This window comes from Gymnoscopelus braueri, assembly GCF_963280865.1.
Source record: "Gymnoscopelus braueri genome assembly, chromosome: 12".
Taxonomy (NCBI): domain Eukaryota; kingdom Metazoa; phylum Chordata; class Actinopteri; order Myctophiformes; family Myctophidae; genus Gymnoscopelus; species Gymnoscopelus braueri.
Genome location: NC_137614.1, coordinates 29932190 through 29948948, shown reverse-complemented (window position 1 = coordinate 29948948; position 16759 = coordinate 29932190). Strand labels below are relative to the sequence as shown.

The following is a 16759-nucleotide window of genomic DNA, read 5'->3' as shown; positions in this document are numbered from 1 at the left end:
AAAGATAGTGAGAAGAGAGGGAGAGAGCAAAGAGCAAAAGGTTGATTTTAACGGGTAATAATTTATCCATCAATACCCCCACAATTATGCAATTATGTGTGCAGTTTCATCATGGCGAATCCAACACCAGAGTGCCGTTTCCAGTCTCAGCTAAGCCGCCTGGCTTCACGTACATCCTTGAGAAATATAAGTTTCCCACAGATAAAAGACGGAAAAGCCTCAAAGTGCAATTTTAACTATTTTTAGAGATAAGACTTTGCCCAGAGCTAGCTTCCTAAAATGACAGTGAACAGCCCCACTCTCCTCGATGGTCTCTCCTTTATGAAGAGTGATGGAGAGCTCTGAGTCACGTAAAGCAGGACAAGCACATGAAGCAAAGGGTCTGGCTGAGGCTTTGATCCCATCACCTCAGTAGCTTCAAAGGGCAAGAGAGCTCCTCACCGTAATGACCGTATCCACGCATTCTCGCTGCACGCTGTCGCCTGATTCATATTGGTTGCGCATCGTCGCAGCACGATGCACAGTGAGCTTGTAGATCAGCTATCATGTGCGACACCAGCACACAACCACGTACAGCATGAATCTGGCGTAAGTTTTCTATTCAGGCCGAATAGGGAAACGGAGAAGTTCAGAGCTAAAGTTGAACTGAGGCGAAGTAAAATCTGAATGTCTTGCGGAGGGCTGCGGTGCTTTTGGCTGAAGCATTTGTGATATACGGCTCAGAGCAGAGCGTTATGGTGTTGGAATGTCAAGTAGTGTGTGTGTGTGTGTGTGTGTGTGTGTGTGTGTGTGTGTGTGTGTGTGTGTGTGTGTGTGTGTGTGTGTGTGTGTGTGTGTGTGTGTGTGTGTGTGTGTGTGTGTGTGTGTGTGTGTGTGTGTGTGTGTGTGTGTGTGTGTGTGTGAGTGAGTGAGTGAGTGAGTGAGTGAGTGAGTGAGTGAGTCACTGTGTGTGTGTGTGTGTGTGTGTGTGTGTGTGTGTGTGTGTGTGTGTGTGTGTGTGTGTGTGTGTGTGTGTGTGTGTGTGTGTGTGTGTGTGTGTTGGCTGTGAATGTTTCTGAATGCCCATGTGTACGTCTGTGTCTGTTTATGTGCGTAATGCCTATGTGCCCGTCTGTGTTTATGGGTATGTGTCTTTATGTCTGCGCGGGGACCAGGGTGGTCAGTGTGGGAGTGCATTGTGGGAGCCCCTGACAAGGACAGATTGCGACGGGGACGGCGGCTGCCGTGCTGGAATAGACCCCAGACAAATGAGCTCCCGCTCTGCCACCGGCCTGCTGATGGACTTCCCAAGAGCAGTGCAAACAGTCTGCCTCAACACAAACACCAAAGGACAGTTTCACCCATAATGCAGCTCAACTGTATTTCCGTCCCATGTAGCCGTCAGTGAAATAGATTCCCCGAGAGATTTTTCACAACGGTATACATTATTTATGTGGGCCCTAATGCTTTGTTTGGGTTGGATTAGAACACTGTCCTGAGTATGTAAAGGAACGTAGGGATTTGAAATCTATATGTTCCCAGGGGTGTCCTTCAGTGGCGCTTCGGGCCATGCTTTTCACTGAGCTGTTTTTAGCATTACATGATGTAAGTGGCCCCCCTGATGGTATCTAGCGGAAATGTTAACTGTTTCACTTTGTCCGCCCTCGAGACAAATGAGTCGGTACCAGTTTTGTCCCTTTAACATGGTGCTGCTGTCTCTTTGCCACTGATGTATCTTTCTCACCCTGCACAACCCTAACCCCCCACCACCGCCACCACATTTGTCTGCATTCGGAGCGTGTCCGCTTAAGTTCTTAAGTTCATGTCAGTTCTGAGACAACAGAAAAAAGGGAAAACGACATGCACATCCCCAACCCAAACTTGAGACAACAAACAGACAGGACATTGTCCTTTTGACAGCGTATTCTGTCGAATGCTAAATTCTAGCTTTTAGATTTTAGCGTTGGATATTCAAAAATAGCAGATATACAACGGCACGAAGTGATGAGCTTGTAAAACTTCTCTTCTGGGGGTCCCTGGCACAAAACCTTTTCAGATGGGGGTCCGCGGCCATATCAATTTTGGGGTGCTTGGCACTAAATGTTTGAGAACTACTGATTTAGATGGCATTTGTAGAATCGGCCTCAGGTCTTAATGGGTTAATGGGTTAACTGTAGTTCTGACAGGTACAGTAGTAATCATCACTAATGTGGACTCTGGCAAAGAAATCAACCAAGAGTGTGGTACTTGACAAGGAGCCGCTGTGTTGTGTGACGAATGTCTAAGCTGTAATTACCAACCTAAAGTTGTTTCAACCCCAGAAATTCAAGGAACCCTGCCAACATAAAGGGGACATGGATGTTATATAGGAAGTTAGAGGCTGATGTAATCTATCCTGACAGACATACCAGTTGGCATACCAGCGTCTTGTATTGTAAGATAACAGTTTCGCAACAGGTTTAATGTGCCATGATCACTGACGATGTTGTAGACTTCCTGTAATTTCGGCCTTTTGACTTTATCGCCCCCAGGGGAGCCGGAAAACGCAAGTAAACTGACATTTTCTCAGTTTCTTTGAGAGAAAAAAGCCTGCGGCAAAGTTCAAATTAACCACTTAAACCCTATGTACTTCTTTGACCGGCATCCCCCAGGGGTCCATACTCGGTCCCATACTTTTTGCCCTCTGCACCAAATGTCTTCACGACAATAGCCGGTCTACAACCTCACAACAAGTCGAAACATGACCCGCTGTGAGCTAGTAGATTGGCTATTCTCGCCTAGTTTCGCTAAATGTTCGCCTATTATGACATGACCAGTATATGGATATTAGGCTTAAAGTGGTTATGGCTTTGTCTGAAGGTGATCTTTGAAAATGCTGACATTTGTAATGGCTATGAAGCCAATACAACTTCCTTATAAGTTTTCCAGGGGCGTGTGCCATGTATTATCCAGTAGCTACAGAGTGTCCAGCAGCTGAACTGCCCCATCACTCTCCAGTGCTTCCTTTGACCTTGGTAGATATACTTTACTGTATGAGTGTGAATCCATATAAACGACGTGTGAATCATAGTGGATTTTGTGCCCTGGTGGCTCAAGCCATTCTGGTCACATACTTATACTGTACATAGTTCTCTCTCAGCTCTCTGTCGCTGTCTCTTTCCACTGATACTGTCTAGAATACTGTAGTAGAAATGGCTTCAAGTGAACTTTTAATTGTGTTGTCTAAAATAGCCTACGGAGGTCTCTTTCAATTCACGGAGAGGATTGACCTTAGTTTGCACTCTATTTGACTTAACCCCCACATTTCCTTCCTTCCTCTGCCGTCCCATGCGGCCTCTATGTCCTTTCCCATCCACAGTAAGATTTAGTTTCAATTCTTAATTTAAACATTGTGCATCCCTTGGTATAATATGATAATAGACAAGATATTTTCTTCATTATATTTAGCCTGTGGCAGTAAGGATTCATAGTTATTAGATAACACACTGTATGACCTTGTTGTGGCTGCTAACTGTGCATCCAATAGTACAACCCTCTGTGCTATAGCTATTGCTTATTTCACTTCTGACTGTTTTGTACAGCTCTCTTAAAAACTAATTGAAGGTGTATTCAGTGAAAAAGAAAATGTTACACACAATACAATATGTGGATATTTGCAAATTGTACAATACAGGTGTATGTTTTGCTTTAGCTTTTCTTTGTTTCAGACCAGCCTGCTTAGTATCTTTGAAACTTGACATCATCTTCTTATCATGGGCGCTACATAATAGCGCCCATGTATAGGATGATCAATAACTACACAGGTTCTCACAAGATAAACAATACAATATATCTTCAACTGTACAGTTTCGGTCCATTTGGTTCAATTCTCGCAATCAGATAATTGCAGGAAGGCGAAGGGCGGAGGGAGTGTTCTATATTCTAAAATGTTCCCCAGTGGGAAAGATTTTAAAGGCTATTAGGAGAAAAATGGGTGGGAAATTACTGCACCGAAGTCAATTTCCCAATAAAATGTTGAAATGAAATAACTAGCTCAATAGCACAGCTAAAAGGTTCCCAATTCCTAATGTGAATTGAAGTGCAAATGCCAGGGCTTTTAACCCACCCTTCAAGACCTTTGGTTGCTTAGAGATGGTCGACCTAATCAGTACCCCAAAGATGGGATCAATTTCAGCACCCGAGAGGAAGGAGAGGAGAGGAGAGGAGAGGAGAGGAGAGGAGAGGAGACCATGCTGAGAATGAACCATTGATTTGTGCTGTAGTGTACTGGGAAAATCTATGTCGCTAAAGTGCACAATGCAAGGACTAACTTGTCCCAAAAGTCGTGACAATAAAGCACTACAACATCTTTCATCTTCAATTTCATTCCTGTTAGCATTTTTATTTATTAATCTGATCCAGTTCTAGTAATATCAAAACCAGCCTGTCAACCCATAAGTTAAATTAAATGACAAATGTTGATTGCTCCTGATGGAATCACAAAACGACCACTGCAGCCACAGACTGCAGTGGTCAGTGGAGACATTCTCCGTTGCAGCACCCACCCTCTGGAACCCACTCCCACCTCACATCAAAACCGCCCCCACCCTTGCCGTGTTCAAAACCTCCCTCAAAACCCACCTCTTCAGAACTGCTTTTCCCACCTAGCCGATCTCCTACCACCCTAGTCTCGACTTTTGTTTTATTCCCTGGCCTTCTGCAGCCTTTTTAACTTTTTATTCTCTGTTTTTTTTCTTATTAAAGTTGTTTTGTTTTGATTGTGTTCCACTTAGATTAGCATTGTAAAGTGACTTTGAGTATTCAGAAAAGCACTATATAAATCCCAGGTATTATTATTATTATTATTAGACTTCGATAGGGCATCAATTCTGGCAGAAAATATAACATTGTTTTGACTTGGTCGGCCCACATACCGACCGGCCCACCGGGAATCGCTGTAATGATGTTCTTAGGTTTTAATAATTCAAATGTTGTACGCTCGCTTTTACTAACACTTGTGTGACGCCATTAAGTTGACATATCACTCAAGCGGACTTGAGATCAAATTGCCCTTTCTTTCTCTGCGATTTCTTTGGCCACTGTCTTCCCTCGTGGGCTCCACACGTTCTAACACCTTCTCCTCCACGCAGTGCGGATACCCTTTTAAATATCGATTAGCTTTGCTTACACAACATTTCAATCCCACTCACACGTCACAGGTACGCTTCGTTTGGCTTAGAGGCAGAACAAAAATAAATCTAATATATAACTATGCCTGCTGCCTGCAGTATGCTGTATGCCCCTGTCTTATGTGCTCATAGCGAAAAGTTGTGGTTATGTTCTCTTGCAATTCCTACAAGTGCTTGTGTAAAAATGGAGCCTTATGGGTCCAGATGGTTGTTCTTTCTCTTCTAATTCCTCTCTCTCTACCCCTCTCCCGCTCGCTCTCTCTCTCTCTCTCTCTCTCTCTCTCTCTCTCTCTCTCTCTCTCTTTCTCTCTTTCTCCCTCTCTCTCTCTCTCTCTCCTCATCCACCTGTTCTAGGAGCGGTGGTCATAGCCTTTGTGGTCTGCTGGCTGCCCTATCACGCTCGACGCCTCATGTTCTGCTACGTCTCCAACTGGTCAGAGTGAGTATCCCTTTTACAAAGCGATCTCTTGTTGCTTAGGATATTTCTGGTCTCTTGCTTAATCTACCTTTTTAGTTCCTGACCATACACACTGCCACTAAACAGACACATACAGTCCATGAAAAAAAAGAACACATGCAACACACAGACACATACACACATACAATATTGCCGATATAGTCATCACAGAAAGGATACGTTACACAGGCCTGACACAGAGGCTGCTACACACATTAGATAGACCTCATTTATCATCCTAATTCGCTTTTCCTCCACTCTCGATCTATTTCTTAACCACTTGCACCCTATATGCGTCATTGACCGGGCTCCCCCAGGAGTCTATACTAGACCCCCTCCTTTTTTCTATCTACAGCATATCTCTTCACCAAAAATAGCCAATTTACAAGCTCGATACGAACTTGTAGACTGCCTATTTTTTATAACACCTGCACGCAACTAAGTATAATTACTCTCTGTGCCTCGGAGTCTCTCTTGCCTGTACTGATTAAGCCCTCTAAATGTAACTATACTGTATATCAGTTCCTTGATTAGATCAGACAGACCATTTCAGTCAACATAATGCCAGTACCGGGAAACCCTCTCTCTTCCGTTCTCTATAAAAGAAGAGACAGATGTCGAAGCAATATAAATGCAGAAACCAGGAGCCAAACAGGGCAATTGTAACTCAATTTGTACTCAATCACTCAAATTGGACGAACATCGGTCAAAAGAAGAGAGTGCAGCATGTTTTCCCATGAGCATCAGCCAAGGACTGGAATTGGCTCGAGAAGGACTGATTGGAGTGACTTACAAATGCCTTTTACTGCATTGTTTTGGAAGAGCCACCAGCTGACATCTTTTATATATATAATACTGTTGAGATCCCTGAAATCATGCAGCAAGTTATTACACAAACAAGAAAAATATACAATATACAGTATGTGAAATTCATGGAGGTACTTCCTTGGACTACAGCACAAGACATTTGGTGCCGATCCATCCAGCCTTTTTGCTAGATTAGCCCCTACAGAGGCCACGCTGTGCCAATTGACAGCTAAACGTCATAGGTTCAAGTGGGGCTAGTGAGTATATAATGATCCCCTCACTCTGTGACCCAGGAAAAGTCCTGCCTCTCTCCACTGTGCTGCCCCTCTTAAAATAATCTAGTCTAATCTCAAACTGTACACAAACAGAGAGAGAGAGAGAGAGAGAGTAAACAGGAAAGAAACTAAAATAAAGCAATGGAGAGACAGACAGTGATTAGTGTCTTCCTGTCTTGCCGTCTTCCAGATGGAGACAGGTGCCCTCAAAGCAACATCCTGTTAACTGCAGTGCCGTGACATTGACATACACTGAATCACTCGCTCATGCGTTGTGTTGTATCTATATAGATAGGAGAAAAGAAATGCGCATGTATAACATGCATTCTGTGCTTGGTTGTGTGAGAGAGTGAAACAGAGAGGGAGCAGTAGAGCCTGTTTGAACAGAATGAAAAGCAGTCTAAACCTCATGCACAGGGCACTCTCATTCTTGCCGCTCACACTTGAACATACACACGTAAACATTGAGATGCTCATGCACACACAGGCATAAAAATCGATGTTTGTTCACCGTGTCTTTCGCACCTGGACATTACTGTAGCTGATCTACTTTATTCCACCCGGTCTGTCTGCTCTGCTGTCTATACAATAACCTGTTTGACCTCAATCACTGAACCAACAGCTTCAAGGATAGCATCTGTCCACAGGAAAGATTTTGAACTCATAAACCCTTACTCCCACATCCCACACACGCACCACACACGCACGCACACACGCACGCATGCACGTGCGCACACACACACACACACACACACACACACACACACACACACACACACACACACACACACACACACACACACACACACACACACACGCGGTCCCCCACTCTCCCTCCCTCTCACACCCACATACAGATTTTCTATGTCACTTGACCATGAGGAAGCTTGACGTACAAGCATTTCATTGCCACAGTGGCTGCTACTCATTTATCATTATGTGACAACTAAACTTGAAACCTGTAGCTTCCCCCTCTGTGTCCTTCTTGTCTTCCTCTAAGTGGAGATCTGGCCGAACACCTCTATTACTCCATCCCTTCTCCACCTCGGTTCCAGATTAATGTAATCTGCATTACTTCTGTTTTATCGTTTGTTATTGTAATTTTGCTGCAAGCTATATCCCCTCAATGCAGAAAAAACAAAATCTAAAATGTTAAAAAACCACATTTGAAATACAAACCCACTGTCCAATTTACACATTGATTGGTTGACTGATTGATAGTGGTATTGCTGACACTACAGAGGGTCCATATCACACAAACATGCAAAGAAATTGTAGACTAACTGTAAACGTACACTGACAATGAAAAGAATGGACATACTGTACAAGTAAGTCAAATAAGGTCCAGTCTCTTCCACCATAAGCTCCATAGCACTGAAATAATTTAAACAACTTTTATAATGATGTCTCCATTAGTATTCCTGTCCCTATAAAAGCGTGCTTTTAGGAAAATAACAGCATGTTGGTTTAGTTAAGATTGACAACCATTTGAAGGGCCAAATGATGGCCATTAGTGGCCTGAAAAAGCATCTGTCAGAAAACTACAAGTGGAGATAGATATTAAATCCTTTTGAAATGAGAGGTAATACACTTGTTTCAATCTTGTTCTCCCCACTCTCTGTTGACCAGGATTTTTTTTTGTGTTATCCTTTGAGCCAAACAGTTTTTCTGTTCCTCCGTGCTGTTTACATTTTGTGATTAATAAAGTATTGAATCAATCAATTAATCAAAAGCACTATAATCATACAAATTCATTCTCACTGCATCGTTGCATGTTAATGTATTCATTTGTACTCTCTCAGAGTGACATTAAAGGGATATTTCACTTTCAAACATTTTTGGGGTCCGTCTCATCTGGCTTTTTGTGTTTTTTTTCATTTAATTTTTTTTACAACATTATAAAAAATTACTTGAAAAAGTAATTGAAAAAACACTGCCCCCTCACGCATTAGAATGACAATATCAGTCACCAGAACCAAGGACGGGTGTTTTCAATGAATCTAACATGGTTAAAATGGAGTTTGAAGTTACAATGGGTTTGTATAGGAAGGGGGTGTGTAACGCGTGTCTGATAAAATGAATATCAAATATCTAAATACTGAATCAAGCAACTTAAAAACTGTCTGGGGTGCTCACAAAAGCCTGAGTAGACCTAAAAATGACTCCAAACATGTTTGAAAGTGAAATATCTCTTCAACACTGAGGATTTTGCACTGCAGGGGGAAATATATAATTGCAAACTTCACGCAGTAAACAGAGACACCTTGACCATAGCTGTATAAATTGATGTAATAGCTTCATAACGATGTGATCTTTGCATCATAGACCCTTGGTAATAGTACTGCCACAGCATCTGGCATGGAGCAGAAAGAATCCCAGACACCTGTGTCCTTCAGGCCTCCATTTATTTGTTTCACCGGCTAGGTTGTCCTTCCAAAAACCTGTAAAATGCCCCGCCTGACTGGGACTAATCACTGCGACATGTGATCTCTGCGACATCTGTTGTGAAGGAGAACTGCTTGCTTGGCTGGGAAATCTTCCAGGTTGATTAAACAATTGAAATTAAACAGGGATCAAGGATTTCAAAATCTTTAAATGTTTCTGCTGTGTTGATGGACGTAATGGACACATACAGTAGCACTATACTTCATCATGAATAATGACTTGTTTCCAATCATCAAATTGACTAAAGGTAACATTTCACAAACTAACCCAACTTTCCTCCCAGTGAAACACTACATTTACAGTCTTATTTGCTGTAGTTGTTTTTGCATGAATGATAAAATTGTGAGTGGAGGTAAAAGCAAGGATGAGGAGCTTGGAGCGAGGGTGCAGAGTTTTGTCCTTTCTCTATCCTCTTGGAAGTCGGGATATAGGTACTAGGGATGTGCATGACTGCCCAAAATCTAAGTCGATGATTCTACTGCTATTAATAACGATTATTCGATGTAATTCCAGTCTATTATTTGTATCTTCTTCTCTCGCTCATAGCCATGAAGGCACTGAAAACATGCAAGAGAAGCCAACAAGAAGCTTATGAACTTGGCAACATTTCCCCGAAGATCAGTTTATTAATGTCGTTGAATGATATGTTCCCAGAGAAAGGCTCAAGTGAGCAACGCGTAATCACATTAAGCAGATTTAGTCTGCACATAATGTACTATCTGTGGTTATTACTGATAAACGAAGCATCCTTTCATACTTTTTTCAAACAGTTTCTCACTGTTTGTACTTATTTATATTTATATGAGCTGAGAATGTGCAATTAAACTCTGGAGTCGGTTGGCTTCTCAATTCTCATGTCAATGGGCCTTACATATAAAACTCAATCTTCCAACATTACCAGTTTTCGGCCTTGGGGACTGACACCAACATGTCAGCAATGTCAGCTGTATATATTTTCTGTGGTTATAGATGCCTGGATTTTTCCTTTTATTTGTTTGCTTTGTGATAGACGAAAGAAGGAGCCCAAGAAGCAGGGCAGCCACTTGGAATTCTGGGCCCCCGTGAGAACACATCATAACGGACCCTCAATATTTATTAAACAATAAAATAATAAACTGTGACATCTTTTACGGGCCCCTGTCAGCTGTCAACTTTTCACCCCTACTTGGCTTCAGTGCCCCATAACGTAAATTATTTGTCCATATTTTGTCTCTGTCAACAAGGCAGATTTACATGCAAATAGAGTTGCTTCGTACATGAGGCTGTGTGATGAATTGTCCTTTGAGAATGCGGTCAGCTACCTCCGCCAACTGCATGACATCAATGTGACCTGTCTTATGACCCCCCCCCCCCAGACACACACACACACACACACACACACACACACACACACACACACACACACACACACACACACACACACACACACACACACACACACACACAGTAATAGGCCTAGTCATAATACATCTCACTCTCATACAGTATTTAGCCAACTCTCTTACCCAGAATGCTTTATAATGAGCGAGCAGGTCATTAGGTGTCTCGCTCAAGGCCTCCTGAACAGCATACAGTGTGCAACATCATCTGTGCACAATAGAATCAGTGTTCATTTATCCTTCAGTGTTCATTCATCCAATATGGTCATTTACAAATGAAACCATATTCCATTTGTGTCACAGTATGCCGCTGCTATAGGCAATATAAGCTTTCTTTATTTATTTACATAATTGTAATTATGTTATGTATCAAAAAACTGGCGTAAAAAAAAAACTGGCGTCATTACTGCGCCAAAACTGGCGTCATTATTTTAATATGTAATAAAACAAAACGATTTCATAACAGAATGCTTTTATAATAAGCCACATGCAGTTGAATGCATCCCTCCCCCTCCCTCCTTCAGCAACTTCCCTAGTCTAGTCTATCAATCTCCAGTATATTAGGCCTGTAGTTAGTTAATTGCTTGTTAGATAACCAGAGTCAGATTATAAGCATAATGTTTACCTCCTTCATTGTAAAGCTAGCTTTGCTTGTTTGTCAGCTAACCTACCTACAGTACCAATGTTTCTTACGATATTAAAGTTTTGATTTGCAACTACAGTAGTTAATCTGAACATAGCCACAATATTTTTTTAAACTGACAAGCTGGTTATAAAGTACTGAATGTAATATTGATTTTAACTGAATTATTTGTGTTATGATTTGCTATTTTAATACATAACAATTTCCAAATTGCCCAAATACTTTTGGGCTAACCCTTTGCTTTCTAGCTGTAATAAATTGTATTTTTATAGATTCTAATATAAATTTATTTGGACAATTTGGATACAATGACATCTGTTGTGTGGTTAATAAATAGGCCTGTAAAATACATTTGACCTTTAATCTTTTCAGGGGCATTACTGAAATATTTTGGAGCAGCCGCTGCACATGGATCATCCATATTACAGTATCATATAGCTTGAGTTTGTTGTTAATTTACTTGTCCATCAATGTGTGTGTGTGTGTGTGTGTGTGTGTGTGTGTGTGTGTGTGTGTGTGTGTGTGTGTGTGTGTGTGTGTGTGTGTGTGTGTGTGTGTGTGTGTGTGTGTGTGTGTGTGTGTGTGTGTGTGTGTGTGTGTGTGTGTGTGTGTGTGTGTGTGTGTGTGTGTGTGTGTGTGTGCGAGTGCGTGCGTGCGTGCGTTTAATTTGGTGGTTGCGCTGGGATTGTTTTGTGGGGGGGCCACACATTTTCTTTAGCTTAGGGCCACCAGAATCATAGAGCTTGCCCTGAAGTATGCTCATCAAGCCCTGGACATTTATATCTTCAGCCTCGGAAAAAAAAATGTTGTCCTGTTCTTGTTCCCTGTTTGGTTTAGGTGTTTAGTCATGTTTAGTCTGTATGTTCTGTATTAGTCTTGTAATTCTGGTTGTTTGTTGATTCCCCAGGTGTTTGTGCCTCCTATTTTGTAGTATTGCTCTGGTGTCCTCCTGTCTTGTTTCACCACCCTGATTATTGTTAACCCTAATTACCTGCATCCTGATAATACCCTAGCGGCTACCTGTGTCTAGTTAGTCCTTGTCTATTTATACTCCCCTGTGTGCTTAGAGTTGTTCTCTGTTAGTGTGAGCATGTATTTTGGTGCCTTTTGTTTAGCCTGTTACCGGCTTGTTTGTCATGAGAGTTTGTGGTTGGGCTCTAAGCCTTTGGAAACCGGATATTTGTCCATGCTTACGTTTTGCCAGTTTTCGGAACAAGTTTTGTTATTTGAATAAACCATTTAAGTTGAACCAATTGGCTGCCTCGAGTCATACTGTGTTTGGGTCCAATTCCTCACTCACCTTAACAATTTGGTCACAGTTAAATGAACACAGAATTGTACAGTGTGGCAGGAATTGAAATCAGGCACCTTTTAGGTCACCAGCTCAGTGGTTAGAGTGTCCGCCCTGAGATTGGGAGATCGGGATTCAATTACCTGGCCGGGTCATACCGAAGACTATAAAAATATTGCTCTCGGCATCAAAAGGGATGGATTATACTAGCATCGTGTCCAGGGCATGTACAGTACTTGTTCATCATGGCTGTGGGATGTACTTGTATATCCTCACGCTACAGAAACAGTTGATGGGCTCCTGCCACATGGCTCGGGAACCATTAGCTCCTATGGCTACTTACTTACAGTGCTTACCTTTTAGCTCACATGACGGACACATTCTGGCCGCCCTCCTAACTGCCCCTCTCTTCTTTGTCCCCCTCCAACAGTGGCATGTATGACTTCTACCACTACTTCTACATGCTGACCAACGTCCTGTTCTACGTCAGCTCTGCCATAAACCCGGTCCTCTACAACCTGGTCTCTGCCACGTACCGCCAGGTCTTCTTCAACACGCTCCGCTACTTCTGCCTGCCCTGCCGCCACCGCCGCCCGCTGGGGCCGCGCCGCACCCTGACCCGCCACTCCCTCAGCATCTCCAGCAACCACACCCTCTCCACCAACATCATCAAGGAGACCGCCTACTGATTCTTGTCATCGGTTATCATACTGTAAACTTCACTTCCACTTCCACACACATACAGTCCTCATCAGTTGCCGCTGATGAGGACTGTATTGGTCGAGTCGGGCGATTGGGGGAAAAAACTGCCATCTTTCGGGTGTCAGCTCCACTCTGGTCACTCGAGGTTGTTATGGAAACCGCTGGCGGCGTTATCTCTGAGCAAACATTTTATTTCAGAGGAACAGTGTTAACGTCCATCTAGCATTACTTGAGTTTGCTCCAGATTAAGAATGTGTGACTAAGGAAGGAGGGAGGGAAGGTGGTGGGGAGAGAGAGAGAGAGAGAGAAAGAACGAATTAAGAAAGAAAGAAGGACTATTTAACATTTGTTAAAGCCTGTAAATATTGTTGTCATTTATACGACCAGTCACAGTCATTGTTTATACTGTACAATACAAATTCTTATACGCTGCCATCAGTGTTTATGTCTAGATATTTTGAACACGAAGTTATAAACCTCTATAAACCTCATTATGTCCTCTCTGCCTGGCTCTGGACAGTAAGTGTTTATTCTGTGTAACCAGTCCAAGCTCATATTTAATGTCTCCATCAGCTATGAGTGCAGAGAGAAAACTTACACAAATTACAGAGGTGGGCATGTCTGAATTCGACTTTCGTTGGTGCAGTATGAAGACGATGGGCCTCATTCACTAAGCTCGTTTACGTCCATATTTTGTTCTTAACGGCATTTACGCGAATTCCTGCGTTAAGAGCCTGATTCATCAATCTTTTATTGTTTTATTGTGAATTTTGACTTTTTCTCACGTCTGCTCGGAGGTAGACTTGGGAACAAAGCTTGCGTATGCCATTAGAATGCCTTATTCTTCATGCAAAATCAATTACAATAGAGTCAAACCTCAAAAAAAAAATTATGCGCCCAACATTTGTCAAACACATGAAAAAAAGAAAAATATGTCAAACAATCTATTGCTTGGATGCATATTATAGATATGATGTTAATTCAACAGATTTTTATTTATTTTCAGTCAACGCATTTAGAGCTGAATTATTATTTCCGGTTCCCTTTTATGGTGTTAAATGGGGCATGGATGATCAACACAGGAGCATGCTCGTGACTTTCAGACAAAAATGAGATACACCTGTGATACACACCCCTTTACTCACTTTATTCCCACACTATTTACGAACAGCTTAGTGAATGAGGTAGCCTGGTAAACCCCCCTCCCTCCGGAAATCTCATTTGCATTTGGTTTCAGGAAGGAGGGTCTGGGATTGCTCACAGAGTAAAGCTGTCCGAACTGCTGCGCATTCGAACCAATCAGCGGCTGCTAGGGGCGGGATCATCCAATCACCTGCCTAGTAGCTTGAAAAAATTAAACTCCGTCTGTCATCGATTCTGCGACCGGAGTCTCAGATGCAAGTACGCTGTGAAACAAAATGTGTGTCGCAAGCTTCTTCCATTTGACGGAGTGAGGTTATGAATGAGGCCCATTGCCTGAAAACCATTCGGATAGATAGACAGACAGGGGGGTTAGGGTTAAGCCTGATTTATACTAAGTTGTGCACCATTTCTCGCGCCGGGAAATTGCATCTACGAGCTCACAACGTGAGCGCCCAGCCAGCAAACTTGTGCTATGGGAGCCAACACACGAGCATCGACCACAAGGGCATCCCACACCTACCTATGCTGACGTACTAAATAAAGATGTATGGACGATCGAGATGACTGGACTGGAGACACTGCTGAATGGTTCATCCGAGGATGACCTCGACACGTGTGAGCTTGTAGATCGGCTATTTTCAGTGTGAGACACTGGTGCTACGTATGTAAGGCTTTAGATGCAGCTGAGCTGAGCCTTGGTCATTGCAACTGCGGGGAATAAGGTTTTTACTCTTTACAAGTTCGATCAACTATATAGGCGAGAAAAAAAGTAGATCGGCCATCATAATAGCCTTCAACTGTGAATGTCAAATCTCCCTCATACTGTATATGGAGGAAGTTACATAGAGAAATAGAAAAAAATACCCAGCTGTAGATGCATTCATACAGTATGTCAGTATGAACCTGCTACCTGAAGCCATGTGACCTCCAGTAGCGATGTCTGGCTTGGAACGTCCAAACTGGTTTGTGCAACTGCCACATGAATAGATAGAAGGTATGAATATGTATGGTACTTATTTCTACATTCAGATCTAGCGCCAGGGTTTTTTTTCCTTTTCTTTTCTTTTGACAGCCGTTATCAGGGGGTGGACATACTGTAATCAAACATATGCACTGTGAATATCTGTAAATAGTGAAGGTGTCAATTGTGGCAAAAAGGGACACTTTCTACATGTGCAATATCCCATTTTGTGCTTTTGAGTCTATGGAGGCAGAGAGAGAAGAGCACTCAAAATGCACGCAGTGTATCCAGCTCACTCACAGTTCCTGCCTCAAGGCTTAGTGGAGAGATCTGGGGACCACTGCAGTTCAATTAAGAGTAAAAAGGACGGGCAATGGTGTACGTGTAGTACTGAGACATTGGCGATGCATTAGCACACACAAGGAGGCGTGGAGGATCACATGAATGAACATGGTGAATCATGGCCTCTTTCTTGTTTCTGCTACCTTTGCAAAAGATGGGAGAATGATGAGCTGTATCCGTTACCTGTTCCACTACGTGTGTGTGTGAGTGTGTGTGTGTGTGTGTGTGTGTGTGTGTGTGTGTGTGTGTGTGTGTGTGTGTGTGTGTGTGTGTGTGTGTGTGTGCTCTGGAGCACGCGCACGCATGTGTGTGTGTGTGTGATTATATGTAAATATGTCTGGGTGTGTATGTAGGAGAGTAGCCCTGCCTGATGGCCAGAAGACAAATATCTGCCCTGGCCAACGAGGGGGAGTCTGGGGTTCAAATCCAGGTGGTAACTTTCATGCACATATGCATGCGTGTCTGTATGTATATAGTCCATGTGTTTCAATGAGAGAGGGTATGATGTAGGAGTTATTTTGTTTGTGCATATGTAATGCAGTGTGCACACATCGTACTGTATGCTGTGTGCACCTAATGTCACATTCCAAAAACGCCCTCCCCCCGCCGGCCAGCATTCACGTTAGTAAAGTTGTTTCGTAACCCAGTACACTTCAATTCAACTGTAATCGCTCTTACTGTAGGTGCCTCAAGGGAGCGCTGTGGGCCATGGGGCTTTGGGAGATAGAGAATGTCATGTGACAGAAGACGAGTCACTTCTCAGAGCTGAGAGCGTATAATAAAGTTTGACTGTGTTTCAGACATTTTCTTGAGTTATAATAATAACAAAGAAACAATACACAACCAAAGCAGTGTGCGCTGACGGTCTTTGAAACATCGCTGCGCAGCCAACGTAACGTCAACAATTGTCACATGACAGTGACGTCACTCACTAATCCACGTAACTACGTAATTTGGTGACGCATCCAATCGCAATCGCTATGGGCCGAACGTATCACTGCAACTTAGAAAGCAAGCTTTGTCACTTAAAAGTGTTTCTATCAGTTTACCTTCATGTAGACCAATAAGGGTTCCCTAACTTTTCAGCCCGCGGCCCTTCAAAATAATATATTTGAACTACATTCACATATATTTACATACACTTGGAATTGTAGGCATTACATTTAG

General features: G+C 42.7%; 1 protein-coding gene across 1 annotated transcript in view; it reads left to right on the top strand.

Moving 5' to 3' along the window:
- Positions 1-14445, top strand: part of ntsr1 (neurotensin receptor 1 (high affinity)) — a 55818-nt gene extending 41373 nt beyond the window's left edge. The window contains exons 3-4 of the mRNA XM_080444925.1: positions 5502-5586; positions 12875-14445. Coding sequence (XP_080301051.1) covers positions 5502-5586; positions 12875-13133 — 344 coding nt within the window. The 3' untranslated portion in view covers positions 13134-14445. The remainder of the gene's footprint in view (positions 1-5501; positions 5587-12874) is intronic.
- Positions 14446-16759: the final 2314 nt, after the last annotated feature.